Genomic DNA, 17,964 nt, shown 5'->3' with positions numbered 1-17,964 from the left:
GCAGAGTGTTAGGCCAGGTCCTGCAATCCTCCCCCTGCAGCCCAGGCAGCCACTTTGCTGTCAGGAAGGCAGGGGTTTCTGCTAAGCCACACAGGACAGGAAGAACGTGATGAGCAAGACACCCTTCACAGGCTCCAACTCGGGCGTTTGCCAAGTTTTGTTGTGTCCGGATAAGTTTCATTCCAGGGGACTGCTAGCTTCAGCATGTTTAGAAAACAGCATAGAAGGGTATGCACGTCCTCAGAGGTCCACCCAGGCTTGCAAAACACAGCTGGAAGCCTGTGATGGATCCCTGCCCTGAAAACTTCATGCCTGCATATGAAGCATCCCAATATCCAAAGACAAAATTCCAACGGGTATGGGTGGAGGGCAAACGGGAGAGCACCAGCTTAGGATTCCTCAGCAATGAAAGCCTTGCTGTATGATAAGTGATGCAGAAGTTCCTACTCCAGCAGTGGATCACAGCAGACAGCAATTGCAACCATCAGCAAACACACTTCAAGCCAACCTGGTTATGGAAACTGAAATCTTATTTTTCTTGATCCAATTTGCTTATCTAGAGGCAAGGAGCCCATCAGCTGAAACAGCAAGTTCTTATAGCCGTTGCAGTAGCAATTCTCTCTTTTGAGGGCAACATACTGGTTTTTAACACCACATTCAAGCAATCCCTGACTTTGAGAGTGCAGCCAGGGGACTGATGGATATCTATATCCAGAGACAACTCCTTTTCTAATCCTTCAGCAAAAGGGAAGAGTGACCTGAACCAAGGAAATCAGCCTTCCCTACCCTAACAGAAAATGTGAAACTAACTCCCAAGGGAAGCCATGGCCTTTACTTCTTTTGAGATCTTTGTGGGTTTCTTTGGTTTTTTTTTTTGACTCTTCCCCCCCCCCCAAGCATCCTTACTCAAACATAACCCAGGAAAACTGTAAGGGGAAGACAGATACGGGGCCCCACACAGAAACCACTTACACAGCTGGGCTCTTTATGTGGTGGTCCATGGACAGACTGAAGCCACTGGCAGATGAAGGCACTCCATCACTTTTAGGACAGCCACCCCACTGGCTCTGAGCTGCTTTTCTTTCAAATCCTTGGAAGAGGAACTGGGATGCAAAGGAAAAGAAGAAGTCTTTGGTAGGAGAGAGGATGCATGGGGTGATGCACAAAGCCTTTGGCTAAGTTACATAAGGAGGACTAACCTCCCCAAGCTCCAAGGGGGATGGTGGAGATGGCTGTGCAAGGCTATTTTACAAATGTGGAGGTAGGAAAGGGCAGCACTGACCCTGCCTGCTCAAAGCGCACATTCCCCCCACCCCAGCCAGGGCACACAGCAGTCCCAGCTCCATTGTGTCTGAGCAGGACATTGAATACGGGGCACTGCCTTGCTCAGGAACAGACTAGAGACACCTGACAAAAGGGAGAGAAAAAAAAAAAAAAGCCACGTAAACGATGCAAAAGCCAGAAGACTTCACAGTTCAGCAAGAGGCTTACAGGGGCTGACCCATTCAACCTGCCAGAAAGAAGGCAGATGGGTGCGTGATGGTGCCTTATAACACACCCTTGTGCCACGGATGGTATGGGGATTGCAAAACCGCACACGAGGGCAAAGGCGATGCTAAGCCCCGGCTGCTCAGAGGAGGAAACAGCAACAAAGTCTCCTGCTCATTTCTAAGAAGGCGCACAGGCAAGAAAAAGAAGCTGCTTGGGAATTCAGTGTCATTTTCAGTTTGGTTTTTATTTTCATTGACTTCAACAACAAGGTGTTCCAAAACACACGGAGGTCTTGGTGCAGGCAACACTGTCATTGCTACAAGCATTGGCAGATTCTCAGCTCAATTAACCCATACGCTTTGATGTATCAAAACAAAACAAAAATATCACGGCTCTACAGGGGAGGGTAAAAGCTACAGCAGTTCAAACTCACTTGAAGATTCCAGTTATACAGAAGTGGGCTCCACAGTGGTATACAGTAGAAAGAAGGTTTTCACAGCATCTATTTTAATCATTAGTGATGCAGCAGAAAAGCGCTATCTCACTGCTGAATTGAAAAGCAGATACTGAACTTCTTGCACCCAGACTCTGGGCACAGCATTAACTGCATTAACCTTTATAGTCAGAAGCTTCCTAGTTCCTAAAATGACGGCATTTTTGCATCAATATTTGTACAACACTGAAGGATTACACAATGGAGACGCAACACCTTGGAGGTGAGAAGGGCATAGCCTAATTCACCTCCAGGAATTTGCCAAGTACCCGCACTAACACTTCCCTGCTGAATTAATTCTTGCATCGAGTCAAGAGCAGGATGACTCGCTTCTTTTGTAGCATACAGAGAAAAAAAAAAAAAAAAAAGCCAGACATAGTAAGTTTTCACACTGAGCATGTTAAATACTTTGAAATCTAGGACGCTGCTCTTTGAAGTGTTACAAAATAAAATGATAAAAAAGGCTTTCAGTACCTGCTCCCTCCCCCCTCAACTGCAAAGTAACACAGGAATCTCAGTATGAAAAATACAAATATATTTGTCCAGTGATGAGTCATTTGTTACAAGGTATACTGTAAGCGATCTGCATAAAAATAATAATTAAAAAAACAGAAAAACAAACAACATTTTACTGTGGTTCTGTCAGACCTGGTAGCCCAAGAAGAAATAAAAATTGGCATGTTATGCTGTAGGAAACAAAAATTACACATACAAAAACACTTTTATATACACACACTTTAAAGGGTACATCTTGCATTAGTATTTAGAGCTATCCAAAATAGGCTTGCACAGGTACCGAAAGGCAGTCTTTCACTGCAACATAGACCTGGCACAACAGACAGGTGGAGGAGGATGCTAACAATATCAGACTTAAATGAAATAAGTGGCACGCAGCAGGGACCAGAAAACAGCCACTGCATTGAAACAAGATTATCTGGTTGTAGCAAGGTAGGATGACAAGTCATTTAAACTGCTTTTTTCAGCTTTCCCCAACAAAAAGAAGCTGGGCTTACTGTTAAAAAGAGCAAGCCCACTTGAAGGCAGCTGTGCTGAGCCAAGCTCCTCAGTTTAGGTTTGTTTCGCATACGTTACAGTCTCACTACCTTTGCCAATATAAATGTGAAAACACGCACTCTGTTCAGTTACTTGTCCATAGGGTCACTGGCAGGCAGAGGAAATGCCTCAGAGCACAGTTGCTGTAGAACCAATAAAGAAAAAAAGAGAAAAATCAATTTCTCATGTAAACATGACATTTTGCAGTAGCAACACTCATATTACCAGGAACTGGTCCTTGTTCCAAGGCAGCTGGAAATTTCTTTCTTTTTTACTCTCCCCTTCTAGTTGCTCATCACTTAGTCTATAGTCACCAGCAAACCACAACAGGCTCCAGCCTATTACAGATATATCTAAAGACAGTTCTACTTTACTTGGCAGAAACCAATCTAGCATGGTCTAAACAAAAGATTGTCTGGGCTTAGGATAGCCCAAGCCCTACAAATCAGTGTGCAGCTCCCACTTGGTCTTCTGTTCAGCTGGAGACTAGGCAGGCAAATCCTTATAACTAAACTAACCAGGTTGCATATGTGGCAAAGCCTAATTCTCTAGCTTAAATGTCAGTAGTAGTATAGAATGGCTAAAGGTTGGGTGGGGGACAGAAGTTAAGAGTGACTGATGGCTGTGTTTGCATTTATATGCTGAAACAAGCAAACCAGGACATACACGTGAATGTAAATTCAAAACAAGAAGAGACAGCAGGTTTGGTTTTTCCCAGAGAAGGCAAGGGAAAAGGAAGAAGTGGGTTGCAGGTGGCCGTAAGCGCTGGCCTGCCCAGCAAAGTGCATGTGCTGTCTCCGCTGGAGAATATTACACACGAATAGAGCGCTCAGCTCCATGGGAAGAGGCTGTTTAAGTGCGACGTTCAGCAGACCGATTCCTATTTATTTTTTGGAGGAACTACCGGTTTAGGGTTTGGTGGCTTTGGGTTTTTTGCATTTGGTTTTGGGGTGGGTAGTTTGAGTTGGGTTTTTTTTTTCTTTTTTTTAAAATTTGTTCTAACCTTCCTGCTTTTCAAAGCAGGATTGCTGGATGAGAGACACAAGTTTGCAGGTTAGGATGTCCACAGGGTGTGTGAGGATTCAAAAGTCAAGAAAAGAAGCCCTCTCCCCAAAGGAAAACATGAAACAAGAACACCACCTTCTCGAGAAGGTCAACGGCTTTCAAGGAAATACCACCCGCCTTCCCCCTTCGCTCAGCTCTTCCCCTTGCAAGAGCTGGGGTGGAGGTCACGGTCCAGGAGTATGACCTAGACATCATCAAGAGCATAACTAGTACTAGTGAGCAAGAAGGCTCCCTCTGCCCTTCGTCCAGGGGTGCAGTACCAAGCAGAAGGAAGACAAATGAAGGGCTGAGCAGTTTGTGGCCGAGGCGGGGTGGAACAGGGTCCAGCGGAGCTCACTCCCCTTCCTCCTTGATGCGTTGCTGTTTGTTGCGCCGGGCATCCATGTCGAAGTTGAAGTCATTCCACTCATCGCGGGGCGGGAAGGAAATGGTCTGCCGGAGCGTGAAGCGGACTGCGTCGATGACCCGCTCCCCCCGGGTTTCGCTAGAGCCCACACTGACGGTGGAGGCGCCGCTGGGGGTGCGCAGGAGGTGGGGAGGGGAGGAGAAGTCATGGAGCTGCCGGTGGTCCAGGATACCCTTCCAGATGGCATGGCGGAACTGCTCCGGGATCTTGAGGCTCACCAGATCCTGCAAGGCAAGGCGGAGGGCTTAGCAGGGCAATCCCTGGGCAAGCTGGGCTCCGGGAGTAGAAGCAGCCTCTGGGCCACCCTGCAAATGCCTATTAACCAACAAAGCTGCTAAAATCTGGGTGGCCATGATGCACTGTAGAAGACAAACCACTAATCCTGAAGGTGGTGGTTCACTTCTGAACTAGCATGTGTAGCCATGAGGCAGCAAGGACTGATGACACAAGGTCTGTTTTGCAGTTACACAAAACACACATTCATGCACAAGATACAGTGACTTACGGCTAGACGTTAACTGGACTGCAAGACCTCCAAGACAACCTCAGGGAGATCTGCTGGTTATCTATGGTGGTGGATGCTGGGCTGTAGAAGTTCAATGGCTTTGAAAACTGTGTTTATTTCAAAGCCTGCAAAAGGATTTTAGAATTCAAGTCTGAGCTCCAGTATTTGAAGCTCTGGGGCTGACTCTATAGGAACTGCCTTAATTACTTGAACATAACCAAAATTTAAGAACAGACACACAACCTTAGAAAACTTGGCCTTTGAGGCCCCACCACCTCTTGGGCAGTACCTGAGGGTAGCATTACCTAAAGTCTGGGAAACGTGATATCAGCTTCTGAAAAAAATTAGCAACCAGGTTTGGTTAATTTGGGTCAGCTTTTCTAATTAGAGCAACAGCAGAAGGAAAGTAGCCTATGCTAGGAAGAAAAGCACCACAGCCTTGCAAAGTCTTGTGGCAAAAAAAGGGGACAGCCAGCTCTGAGGAGAGCAATGGCACAGGAGAAGCAGCAGCAACCCCGCAGCAAAAGCCGTGCAAGAGGAAAAAAAAAAACAAAACAACTGGGCTGAGATGCCAGTGGCAAGGGAAGATCGTTAAGGTAAGGCCAGAAAAGAGAAGCAGGGAGGAGAAAAATGCAGACCACTTCTGGACAGCCTACTTGTCTGCAGGCAGGTGAGGTGTTTCAGAGCGGTGTAAACTGAAACCAAGCCTTGCAGAATTAACAGGCAGTATGGGCTGGGGCCATTGCGGGGGCTAAAATGCACAGTGGTGGGGAGGGGGAGACACTGTTGCTCTGCGCCAGGCAAGGCAGTTACAATGCTGGCCCCGAGTCCAGCCTCTCTTCACCTCACAGCGAGTCTTCCCTGTGTGCAACAGCCTTCAATCAAACTAATCATATAAAAATAAAATTATACTGAGTCTGGATTTCTGACTCTTTCCTACAGCAGGGCCAAGAGTGCAAACAAAGGAAACGGTGAGGAATTACTTACATCCATGGAGTAATGCTCAATCTGATAGATGGTGGTCAGCCCCTGGGTCGTGAAATAATCCACACAGGATGAGCAGCCCAACCTCGCTAAGAAGCTGCAGAGGAGGAAGGAAGGAAGGAGAGAGAAAAAAGGATCACCCTGGCTGCAACAGCCCAAACCACAGAAAAACCAAACACTCAGCCAACCTGCAGCAACAGGAAACAAAGCTTTCACCCTTGGCTTGACCATCTCCAAGACATCCCAGGCCAGCAAGCCACATCGCTGCCACACCAAACATATGAGGGAGTCCTTCAGCTTGGCTCCTAGCAGATAACCCTTGTGGCAGCACCTTGCCTTATCCAAGAGCCGGTGCTACACAGCTGGACCTTGGGGCAGGAAGACTCACATGGACCCTCTTGCCAGGTCGCTTCACTCAGAAGGTGGCTGAGCCTGCAGCAGCCTGCTGCACAGCTAGAGGGCTTCAGCAAGGCGGTGGGTCTGGGGCTCAGACACATCAGGCACACAAAGTGCTTCAAATCAGCATGTTCCTCCCTAAGCGTAAAGGATTCCTCCTTTATGGGCAGCATCTTTCAACCTGTTTGACCTCATGGAGGGCAGAGGGGGCTTCTGACCCCAGCCATGGCTTGTCAAGGGGCCAAAGGGGAAAAAAAAGGAGAAAAAAAAGAAAAAAAAAGAAATATTTGCAAGACTGGCACCCTCAGCTCCACCAGTCCAATAGATGCTGCATCCCTGAGCTTTCTTGCAGTCCTAATGTCCCTGTTTCTCTCATCTGCTCAGAGGTGGGGGCTTGAGGCTTGGTGCCCAGAGGGTGCCAACCCTCAGGACTGCCAAGATCCACGGGGATGCAGTGCTCCAGGAGAACGGGGTGAGGGACCTGGCAGGACCCTTCAGGCTCCCGACACGAAGCCTCTGCTCCCTGTGGATGGGAAGCGTGTGCCGGGCAGCCTGCTCCCGCTCACCTGACGATGCTGCAGTCTGTGGGGTACGGAGGAGGGGGGGTGCAGTGGGACGTTGAAGGCATGGAGAGGGGAGGAGGCAGCGCTTGAGTGGGGCTGAGGCCATTCATGTCGCCGGTCATGGCCATGTGGGTGCCCATCATTGGAACTGGAGGAGAGAAGGAGGAGCACATCATTACCCAGGCGTCCCCAGACCCCTGCTTCACCCCCAGCATGGCACCAAGGGACAGCACCCGCAGACAAAGCAGCCTTAAATCCCCTGCAGAGTCCGGCACAGAGTGAGCTCTCAGGGAATTTCAGGCAGGGCCGCAATGAGAGCACAAGGACCAGATGAGGGACAGTCCTTCAGCAGCTCTGCCCTCAGCAGAGCCACTGTTGGCAGTGCCACCGCCACCGCGTCACCTTCCCTTACAAACAAGCTGGGAGGAAACCTAAGCAAGCTGCAGGCAGCTCGGCTTTCCCTGCTGGAGAGGAGCGGGACAGAGCCAGTGGAGTAACCCAATATGGAAGCCAAACAGCTTTGTTTTCAGAGACACTGAGAACACCCAAAGGGGATCAGCAACAGGTGTGGGCAAGAGCCCAGCGCTTTTGAAATAATAATAAAAAACAAAACCAAAAAACACAACAAAACTCAGCCCCCAGAACCATGTCTGGCATCCTGGATTTACAGGGCTGCTGGGCACTCTCCAGCAGCCAGGAGGAAGCAGGTTACAGAGCTGTGAGATGCAGGTATTTCCTTTGAAACCAAGAATTGTCTTAACTGAGCCGAGGGGAAAAAGTATGCCAATGTTTGCATCTCCTCTGCTTGGGAAGGAAACAGCAGGTCTTGAAAGACAGATGACAGTGCAGCCAGCCCAATCTGCAGCAAGCAGGGGCTCTGTTTACCCCCGTGAGGCTCAGAGCAGGATGCTGAAGCTTGGGAGAAAGCAGGTGGCTCGCCCCGTGGCACAGAAGCAAGCAGTATTTGGCTCTGCAGGTTCCCAGCCCTGCTACCACAAATGACTCCAGGCTCCCTGGACTAACACTAGCCACTTGGAGATGCTGAGTCTCCTTCCCTAGATCAGTGGGGTGCACGCACAGAGCAGGAGAGGGAGGAGCGAGGGTTTCTTACTGTTGGTTCCCATGCCGTCGGGAATGGTGGTTGGGGTCAGGGCATTGCGCTGCTGGGGGTTAATTAGCTGGCTGACCGAGGGCAGCTTGTTCATGCTGTTCATTTTGCTGAGCGGTGGAGAATTGGAGCCGTAGGATGACTGCGACTGCATGGAGGTCCTGCAAACCAAGGAGATGTTAGGACAGGAATTAAAGCAGTTGGTCGTTAAGAGCACGCATCCCAGGGGCTACGGTTTTTGTTTGTGGCAGTGGTGAGCTACTGCTAGTGAAATCACTGACACCATGGGAGCATCGCAGATGAAGGTCACTGGAGGGAGAGTCAACAGGAAATAAGAAGTTCCCCAGATATTCTGGACATTTTTTTTTTTAAAAAATGGTGAAATACTGACAAAGGGAAGCTTCACTTTTGGTTCAGATTTTTTATACAAGGAAAAGTTTCTACGTAAGTTTTTTCAGTTGAAGGAACATATACAAAGCCAGCAAACAGCTGCCAAAACTCAAAAATAGTATTTTTAAGCTAAGCTCTCCTTGTGGTCAAAGGCTTTTTCATAAGAACAAGAGCTGAGGAAGCTATCTCAAACCATCCTAACTACCCCTAAAATCTGACTGCAGAAACTTTTTTCAGATCAGGTTATGCTTATCACCTTGGTTTCTCCAAAATTCCTAGTTATTTGTATAACCAGGTTGTTATCAAGTGTATATATATATAACAGCCAGAGGCTTTTTGCTCCAGACAGACTCCACACACCTCAGGGACTACTACTGCGATGGTCAGAGCTGCCTGGGATGCTGACACACAGCTTTCGCTGGTGTTAAGGAGAACTTGGTATCCAAACCCTGCAGGCTGCTTGCAAAGAGTATCAGATTCTTATTACCGCTCAACAGCAGCACTCGCCTCCCTCAAGTCCAGACAGACCCAAACTCCGTCCAGCATATCCATGAACCAGGCCAGAGAATCTTGCTGGCGAGCTCCCCTTCCCCATCCCCGAGGGTCCCAGCTGCAATCCCGCCTCGTAAGCAATCCGGAGCCCAAAGACCAGACCGCTTCTGAACAGCAGCCCAGTTCCCAGATCGAGTTACGGCTGTGGCATCCCATCTGGAGTGGGGTCTTATTTGGGATATGCAGAAAATGATCATTAAAGCAGGCCCAACAGCGCAATTGGCAGACCAATGCCATGCCACAAGAGAGTGGGTTTTTCTTTCTCCGACACCAGGGGCATTTCCAAGACTAAGCAAAGGTGCTGGAGAAGCAGGCATGCTTCCCAAACAAAACGTACCCTCACAAGCCATGCTCGCCCAACAGAGCAGAGGTCACTCGGCTCGCCATGGAGCCCAGCACTCATTTGGCCATATCACAGTGACCCGGCAGCAAACGTGCAAGGGCACATTCCCATCTTATTTCCCATTGGGAAACTTGTTTGTCTGGGTATAACTGGTTACACCAATTGCTGGGAACTGGCTTTCCTTCTGTGCAAAGAGAATAGTTATTACTTCAAATAAGCGAAGTGTAAAGGAAAGAAAAGGCTTATTCCTAGATAATTTATTAAAACCTTCAGCACTCAAGGTCAAGTTTCATACAATTACATTGTCTCCAGCTTCCTGCACTTTTAAGACTTGCAGTATTGGGTGGAGAAAACATCTATGCTAACAGGCTGGAGTATCTAAGGCCCTGAAGAAACGTTGCCTAATTATACAATTACAGGAGGTACCGAAGGGTGTGAACTGTCCTTTGGCAGCGAAGATGCAGGATGAGATCCAGCAAACTTCATAGACTCAAGGAAGTGGAAAGCACAAGAAGTTTCACAAATTAATATTAACGATGGCAGCAGCTCCTAAGGGGAAGTGAAACTGAGCCATGAAGTTCAGACCAAACTTTTCAGGGTGGAGGGAACGATTCAGATCTGAGGTTTCAATTCACCAATTATAAAAGTTGAGGCCAGCCATGAAATTCAAGTCAGGTTGACACCACCCTTAACCTAAGAGGCTTCTGGATTTAGGACCAAAATGAATATTTCTACTTTACAGGTTCAGGCACCTATCTTAACTGAGCTTCAGCTGAAATTAATGCACACCTGAATAGTCTCTTAGGGCAAAATCTGCATGATACACAAGCAAGGAGGTCACCACATACACAGTGAAATCCCAGATCAAATCAACAAAAACTTCCCAAAAAAGATTTAGTGGCATTGTTTAAGCCCAGGACAGATTTTATTCAGAGAGCTCATGACTAGAAACATTTTATTTTTTTTTTTTTTTTTTTTTTAAAAAGGATGCCTCTTGCTACGAAGCAAGATTCTCCAAGGAGGTGAGTAGTGGGCTGAACCTTGCCCTCTCCGCCACCAACACTGATGTCAGCAAAGCTTATTAGGAGACTGCAAAATACTTTGGGGATAAAAAGAAAAAGCAGCAAGCAAACACAAGCCAACTCAAAGCACCCTACGCTATAGAAAACAAATGCCTACTTGAACATATAGCTTGAACATATAGGCCATTCTTATCTCATTCATACTCATAAGAATCAAGATTAAGACAATCAATCTCAAGTGAATAAAACAGGAAACAAAAGCTTTTTTCTTTGTACCCATACTCGTTTCAACTAAACAATTCCATCACATGAGCAGACATGTAAAAGGTCTAGAGAAAGCCATCTAGCCAAAGAAAAGTCCCAAGATAAACCAAGATGCAAAATTTTATTGAAAATTAATGTCACACATCAGTATAGCAACAGCCTCAGAAACACAAGAAAATATTTTTGGTATTAAACACACAGACTACATGGTGTTTGAGGATTTGTTTAAAATATATTGCCTTTTTCTCAATTTTTTTTTTAAACAGGTATTAGAAGAATGCCATGCACAGTGATTTTCATGAAAATGATACTATGTCTCAAGAAAGATTAGAAGTAGGAGCATTAAAATTTCTTTGATATCCATGCCAGTGAAATGCATTTTAATATCAAGGTATAAGGACTTCAATTAAGAGACTATTATACTTCTTGGAACAGTCTGATACGAAAGGCACCGAGTCACATTCTGCAACTGATTTTTCTCTCTTCAAGAGTCTATGTAATTATTTAGCCAATAACATTTGTAGTTATGCAAGCTTATATGAAGGCAATCGGCTCTCATGCTCCAAGGCATACACTGATCATCCCAAGAGGTCAGGAAGGGACTTCCTGCTCCCAAATACGAAGCATAGTTCAGTTCACAGGTTACCTTGTATAATTCTGCACTTCCCCAGCTTGCTGGATATCAGCCCTTCACCAGAGGTAGGAGGCTGCTTAGATAGACCAATTACCTGATTAAGCAGACAGGTCCTAGAGTTAATTCACATTAAATGAGCACACCATCATGTAAGCAGCCTTAATGCAAATGACATCAAAGGCTCATTAAGTGCAAGAACAGGACAGCTCAGGCTCTGAGAGTTTAAGATTTCACTGAAGTCCCTGCACCTTCAGTCTGCAATCCCTGAAGACCTAGAGCTGGTCACAATGCAGAGAGGCCCAAGTGGCATCAAAGCTGTCCAGTTCTGGGCCTGCCTTTCCTAACAGGAACCGCAGCAAGTGCAGCAAGGATTACATCCCAAGTTCACACAGGGTCAACGCGCCCATTGGCAATGCTTTTTCAAGTAAGGTTGCCCACTGGGCTGCATAACACTGGGATGTCACTGCTGTAGACTAGTAATGGCACGCAAGTGACACAGGTGATGCTCAGTTGCACTCATCCACTTCAGAGGCCTGTGAAGAAGGACACTAAAAAGCAGAGGGATGCCCTTGCTCTCCACATCTCAAACAGCTGCTATTCTAAAGCAAGCAATAGTGCATCTTTTCAACCACCTAAGTGGTTTGTAGGCTTGGAAACAAACTGGGAACATGGCAGTCAGCAACTAACAGCACAGGGGCAAGGGTGGTGGTAACGACTCCCTTTGGATTTCAGGTATGGGAATTTCCCAAGGCAGGCAGTGGATGCAATCTGCTCTCCAAGGAATGGAGCTATAATAGAGGGAGTGGATACACATTAATTAGTTTGCATAGACTGATACGACCTGACTGGCTGATAAGGCCCAATTAGTCTATTTGGTTATTCCTTGAAAGGAAAAGGCCTGCTTTTCTGAAGCCCCAGAGATGACAAAGAAAAAAAAATCAGAACACAGCTGGGAAACTCCAATTGCTTCCAGCTCCAGGTTATTGGATTAAAAAAAACCAAATGCACCTTCCAAGATAACCACCTAGTAGCTGGCGAGCAAGTCAAGTCACCATTAAGACCAGTTTCACAATCATCATCCTCTTATAGGTAAGGAGGACAATTCTGAAAGCCTTTCCAGAGGACAGGGGGCTCCAAATAATTTACATACAGGTGCTGTATTACCCATCATGGTACAAGATATTTCCTAGAGGTCAGACCAGATGATGAACTGGAGCATGAGCTGGAATCTCCTGATGCAGGCTGTGGATGCCTTGTATCTTCTGGTGGGCTGCCTCCTCCAACTTGCTGGTGGACAGGCCCCAGAGCAGAGCACTAGATACAGATAGGTGTGTCCCTCTTGCAGTATTTCTGTATTGCCATCCACAAGCAGACAAGACCAAGATCTAGGAGTAAACCTTCAGTGGAAGGAGAGACTGACAGTGCCAAGCACAATCCTGCATCTGGGCTGCATTTGCAGTTCAGATTCCCACCTCTCACAGGGAAAGTGATAGTATTGCCTCTCTTCTCCCAAATAAAAAGGCACAGAGCAATAGTTACCTGCTTTGTGATCTCCAAGTACTGCCTGGAGCTTCCAGGCAAAGTACAGAGGCACTTGATTTGTTTAGCTTTACACAATGAGCAAAGGTAGAGCTGCGACTGTATGAAATAGTCACGGCTAGTATTTTAATTAGTTGTTATTTATACTTAATCACAATTTTGGGGGCTCTTGGCTATCATCCCTTCCCCATGCTGCTATAGTACAACAAGTCTTGCTAAGACAACGAAGGAGATATCCGGAGATGGGATATGGCTCTCAAAGGAGATGTTAGTACGAGTCATCACCTGCTCAGATCCCAGCTCTGCTGCCTGGAAGCGGATGATGTGATGTTCAGAGATAAGAGTCTTCTCCCACTACATCAGGCTTTTTTTTTTTTTTTTTTTTTTTTTTCTTAGTGGGTGGCCAGGAGGCCTGCTCTGCATTTGGGAGGCACCTTCTCTTCAGGCTGTGCCTAACCACAAGTGTGGCAGAGCTGGGTATGCACCTGCCCCAAATAAATCCAGCATGGACTGCAGCATTGCAGGCCCACAGGTCCCCATCAGATTGATCCAGTCCAGTTTCTTAGGGGCTGCTGGTCACTGGCATTTGCAAATGAGCTCTGCTCCCCAACCACCACTGTATCTGGGCAGACACCAGCCCACAGGGAGCATCGTTCCTGGTGTAACTTCAGTAACTTCTTCACATTTCCATTTCCTGCAGCCATCAACATTGGAGGGTTCCTCAGGAGAGATGCCACTGCCTGGGAGTGTGGGTTGAAGGACACTTCTCCACCAGCATCAGGGGCTGTTCTTCATGTAAGGATGTTTGAGCACCTCTCAGTGGGGAGAGCCACAGCAGCCATCATGCCCACCCTCAACCAGCTCCTCCCTCACCACCAACACCTGCACCTAGCACCATGTTCAGCAATGCCAGGTTAATTCCACGGCCGGTACTCCTTTGTACTGGTCTGGGCTTGACACTTAAGAGATGAAGTTGCAAAGGGTTCAAAAATCCACCTTGTCAAGCCCCATACAAATGGCCTTCAGAGGTAGAGTTTGATACAAGCAGTGTGAGGATTTACAAGTCCTTGGTGAGAAACAGTCTCCTGCGCAGGAATTGCTAAGCCGGGATGCACTTCATGGACACAACAAGCAAAAGCCACTGGTTGCAGGATTAATGAACAAGGTGGGCATGGCCTGAGCCCACTTGGCTGAGTCAGCTGCAAAATATGCTGGCACTGCTTTCCTTCAATCTGTGAGGTTTGTAGTGATGGGGTAAAAACATAGTAGGGTCGATGAATACTCTAAAGTGACATGTAATAACTGCTGAACGTCTGCAAGGGAAGAGGCAAGTTCCGACCCCTTTTCACAGGTAAGGCAATGAGCAGTTTTGGACACACTAACCCTTCACACCCCCCAGGTGCCAAGGGACAGGGACACTGGGCACACATGGATGTCATTACGGAGAAAGACTCCAATCTCAGGTTCACCTTGTGCAGCTCAGCCCACCACTTGCACTGAGCCCCCAGAGCCAGGAGGGACCTTTCCAAGTTCAGCAAAGCTGGATTAATGCCAGATGTGCTGGGGTAAAGTCAAAGTCACTCACTCTTCCCTACAATTTTGATGTATTTTAAATCAGACCCTTTATGGTTAGAAGCAAGGGGAAACAATTCACGATGCCAAATTACTGGGCATTTCCTTCAGGAAAAAAAAGGATTTCTTACCAGTGCCAATTCATATAATTATTACCTCCCTCTGTCCAGCAGTACAAATACTACTTCTATTTGCACCCTTACTGCATGACCAGCATCAAAACAGGCCAAATTGACTATCACAGACTGTTTCAACACACCCAACCCTTTCCATCCCCCCCCAGCCCATGAACACATTTTTAATTTAAACAAGACAAGAGGCATTTAAAATTGAGACCTGCTCAGAGAAACCCTGCCAAATTTCACACATACAGAAGTAACAGGAAAGAGTATCAACAGGTTACAAAACCAGGATAAACGTTAACACCAAGACAGACGACATTGTGGTTCCTGACCTCCCAACGCTACTGGCTACAGCTAAGAGGTCTGTAGAAGTGTCTGTTGGTTTTTTTTTTTTTTGCAAAGTTTGAGTCCCTTCAGGAGATTACTCTCACTATTTACTCGGTTGCTATCAGGCTGTGTATTTGCCCCACTGTTCCTAGTCCCACCAGCTGGGCAAAGCAACTCCACCAGCTCAGTTTATGGATATACTGATGGGTTTGGGGGGCTGGAATGTTTTAGGATGGCATCGGTCTGTTTGGGAGGGTCTCTCCTTGAGTCCGTGAGTTCACTCCTGAAGCAGGCCGAAAGGAGACTGTAGAGAAGGAACCAGAGAAAGAAAAAGATGAATGTACAGGACCCTTCACCAGCCACCATGAGAGAAACAGTCATTTTCCACCTTCATGATCACAGTATGGGCTTTGAATGGGGGGAAAAGTGGAGGTCTCAGCACCTACAGCGAGGGTAGGCAACAGGGAGATTTAGAAAGCTGGAAAGACACAGGCACAGGCGAGTGCTTGGCAAGGAAGAGAAAACAACTAGTTGATAAGGAAATCTCATTTCTGTGTCCCAGTCTCACGGGGGCAAATGGTACTCTGATACTGTTCCCAGTGACAAATAGAAGAGAAAAAAAGCACTCAGCCAAAGAGGAAAAGGAGAGAAGCAGCTTCCATTGAGCCCACTTCAAACTTCAGTTACTCAAAAACCAGAACCTGGTGCTAGGGAGGGAGGATGGTGCCTGCAGTGAAAGGGCCGTATTGATTACATCTCTAGAAAGCCAGGGGACCCTCCGTATGAAAGCTGAGGGGTCCCTGGGGCCACCAGCTGATGTGGAAGGCACTGCGCTCTCGGAGACAGCAAAGCAAAGGCAGCATGGCTTCATATACCTAATCCCACGTTTTTTCTTCCTTACTTTCATCTTGGCAATTCTCTAGTGAGAATGCTATCCAAGTGCCTGGAGTTCACAGCACATGCAAGCACAGCACTAAACACCAAACCATGCAAAAATTCACTATTAGCTTCCACACCAAAAATGAGAGCAACTAGGGGGAGATATTGAGAATACCTTCCACACCAGCCCCCTCCCTGCGACAGCAAGTGCCATGATCCGTGCAGCTCCCGTCTCAGCTGGAGCACCCAGGCACTGGATAGCCCAGCTCCGTCACACCTCACTTGCGAGGTTAATTCCCTTTCGTCTGGATAACGAGCTGTACTGCTCACTTAGATTGAAAGGCAGCCAGTGGGCTGGTAGGTGCAACCCTGCTGATTGAGAGAAACGTTTGCTGGGACATAAAAGCCCCCTGCATGGTAGCCACCGGAAGACTTTGTGAAATCCTTTCAATCATGCTATGGCCAATTCAAGTACAGACTGTTCTGAAAACGGTGCTCAGCAGGGTGAAACCCACCACAGGAATTTTTTTGAATATGAAAAAGTATTTTCCAGTAAGACCCTTAGAGACTGTGCAGGTATTTTGGGGAATATTGATGGTAAATCTATTTCACAATAGAGTATTGAAGAAACTTTCCCTCCCCAACAAGGCATAGGCTGCCTCTGGTATCTCTGGCAGCAGGGATCTTCTGGCAAACCCATGTTTTAAACAACGGTGGCAGACCATGAAAAGGAAGTCTTCTAAATAAATGTGTGTGCTGCTGTTCAAATATGAGCTCCAGGAATTGGCAGGGAAAAAGGAAGAAAAGAAGCTGCAGCTGAAAAAAAAAAACCCCACTTCCCACCTATGATCATGAAGGTATTTGGCATAACAGTAAATAGGAGAAAACCATGCACAAAGGAGCAAACAGAGAGAGGAGATGAGACAGAGAAAGATTATGGTCTGGCACAATGTGGAGCATTGCAGTATTTTTTGTCATCTTGTGGGACCCGAAGCTTTCTGCTTGTCACCAGATTTATCCTTTTTATTCCAGTTGCATCTGCTGGCCTGCCAAACGCAATGCTGGTCTGTGTGTGCATGAGAGCAATTATACTGTTGTTTTCTAAAATGACAGACTCATTTTTTTTAAAGCTACCTTTCACCATGATAATCTCATCCTTGCTTTTCCTACTCTTCAAAAGTGAAGAAGCTTTCCATGTTGTAGGAATTAAAGGGAAACTTCTTCCCACACACTTAGATAGCTTTTCTATGTTAACCATTGCTCAGAAAAGTAAGCTGAAAAATCAAGCAATTTCTCCATCAAGGCTTGACCATGGAGCACATGTGGATGCAGCTCTGTTTTGAGGATGAAGAGCAAAAGGCCACAAAACTCCCGGCCCCACAGAGCCCTGCTAGGACCTACAGCTTCCTACACATTCAAATCTGGTCACCGCATATGCACTTTCCTAGCTCCCAGTTTTAACATACACTTTGAATGAAAGCAAGTTGAGACTGAGTTCTGAAAGTACATCCTAACTTATCAAGTGAAAGACATTTTCTTTTAAAACCAGAACAGACCCACAAAGGAGTCACCGTGCTGCTGAGTTTGGCCAGCCTGGGAAGGAAGCGGTGGCAGGACATCTCCCAGCAGTGTGCACTTCACTGAACCTGCTCGCACACAGGTTTGCTCTTACCCAAACCAATTCCTACAAAGTGTCTTCTTTCCCCATTCTCACATCAAGACCTGAAGCTCCTTTACAATTTTTTTTTTTGGGGTGCAATTGCATCCAACAGTCTTTTCAGCCTAAATGGCCCTTAGCCCTGAACACATTCCTTCAGGAATGAAATCATACCCTGGATTACTGAGGAAAAAGCCCCAGAACGCAACTGCACCCAAGAAGCTATTGCTTGAAAATGCATTTCAGCGCAGAGGACCCTGCTTGATGGCAGCCTGTTGGCAGAGACAACTGCAGCAGCTCTGGACAAACATTGAAAGTTATTTTTCTCCCCACTCCTCACACCCTTAAAAGCTCTTAATCTTTCTCCCCAGTATCTGAGCACACTCAGCAGCTGAGAAAAATGAATATATAACTGGACAAGTGCCAGGAGACATGCCAAAAGAAGTTTTATTAAATTAAATGGCTGGACTCACACACGCTGGTCTGAAAGGTAACACAAATACCAACCTCAGTTGCCAGGAACCCATCCTATTGATATAGGAAGAATGAAAACAGTAATTATGGCAAAGCAACTGTCAGCACCAAGTGAAAGCTGTCAT

General features: G+C 46.8%; 1 protein-coding gene across 1 annotated transcript in view; it reads right to left on the bottom strand.

Annotated features, from left to right (window-relative positions):
* Positions 1-4,435: 4,435 nt before the first annotated feature.
* Positions 4,436-17,964, bottom strand: part of TP63 (tumor protein p63) — an 87,724-nt gene continuing 74,195 nt past the window's right edge. Inside the window, exons 10-13 of the mRNA XM_035891216.1 lie at positions 8,068-8,225; positions 6,960-7,104; positions 6,001-6,094; positions 4,436-4,732 (exon numbers count right to left, since the gene is read on the bottom strand). Of these exons, the coding sequence (XP_035747109.1) occupies positions 4,436-4,732; positions 6,001-6,094; positions 6,960-7,104; positions 8,068-8,225 (694 nt within the window). The remainder of the gene's footprint in view (positions 4,733-6,000; positions 6,095-6,959; positions 7,105-8,067; positions 8,226-17,964) is intronic.

This window comes from Egretta garzetta, unplaced genomic scaffold (genome assembly GCF_000687185.1).
Source record: "Egretta garzetta isolate BGI_Z169 unplaced genomic scaffold, ASM68718v1 scaffold333, whole genome shotgun sequence".
NCBI classification, from domain to species: domain Eukaryota; kingdom Metazoa; phylum Chordata; class Aves; order Pelecaniformes; family Ardeidae; genus Egretta; species Egretta garzetta.
The sequence above is the reverse complement of the archived record's forward strand: the minus strand, read 5'-3'. Positions and strand labels throughout refer to the sequence as shown.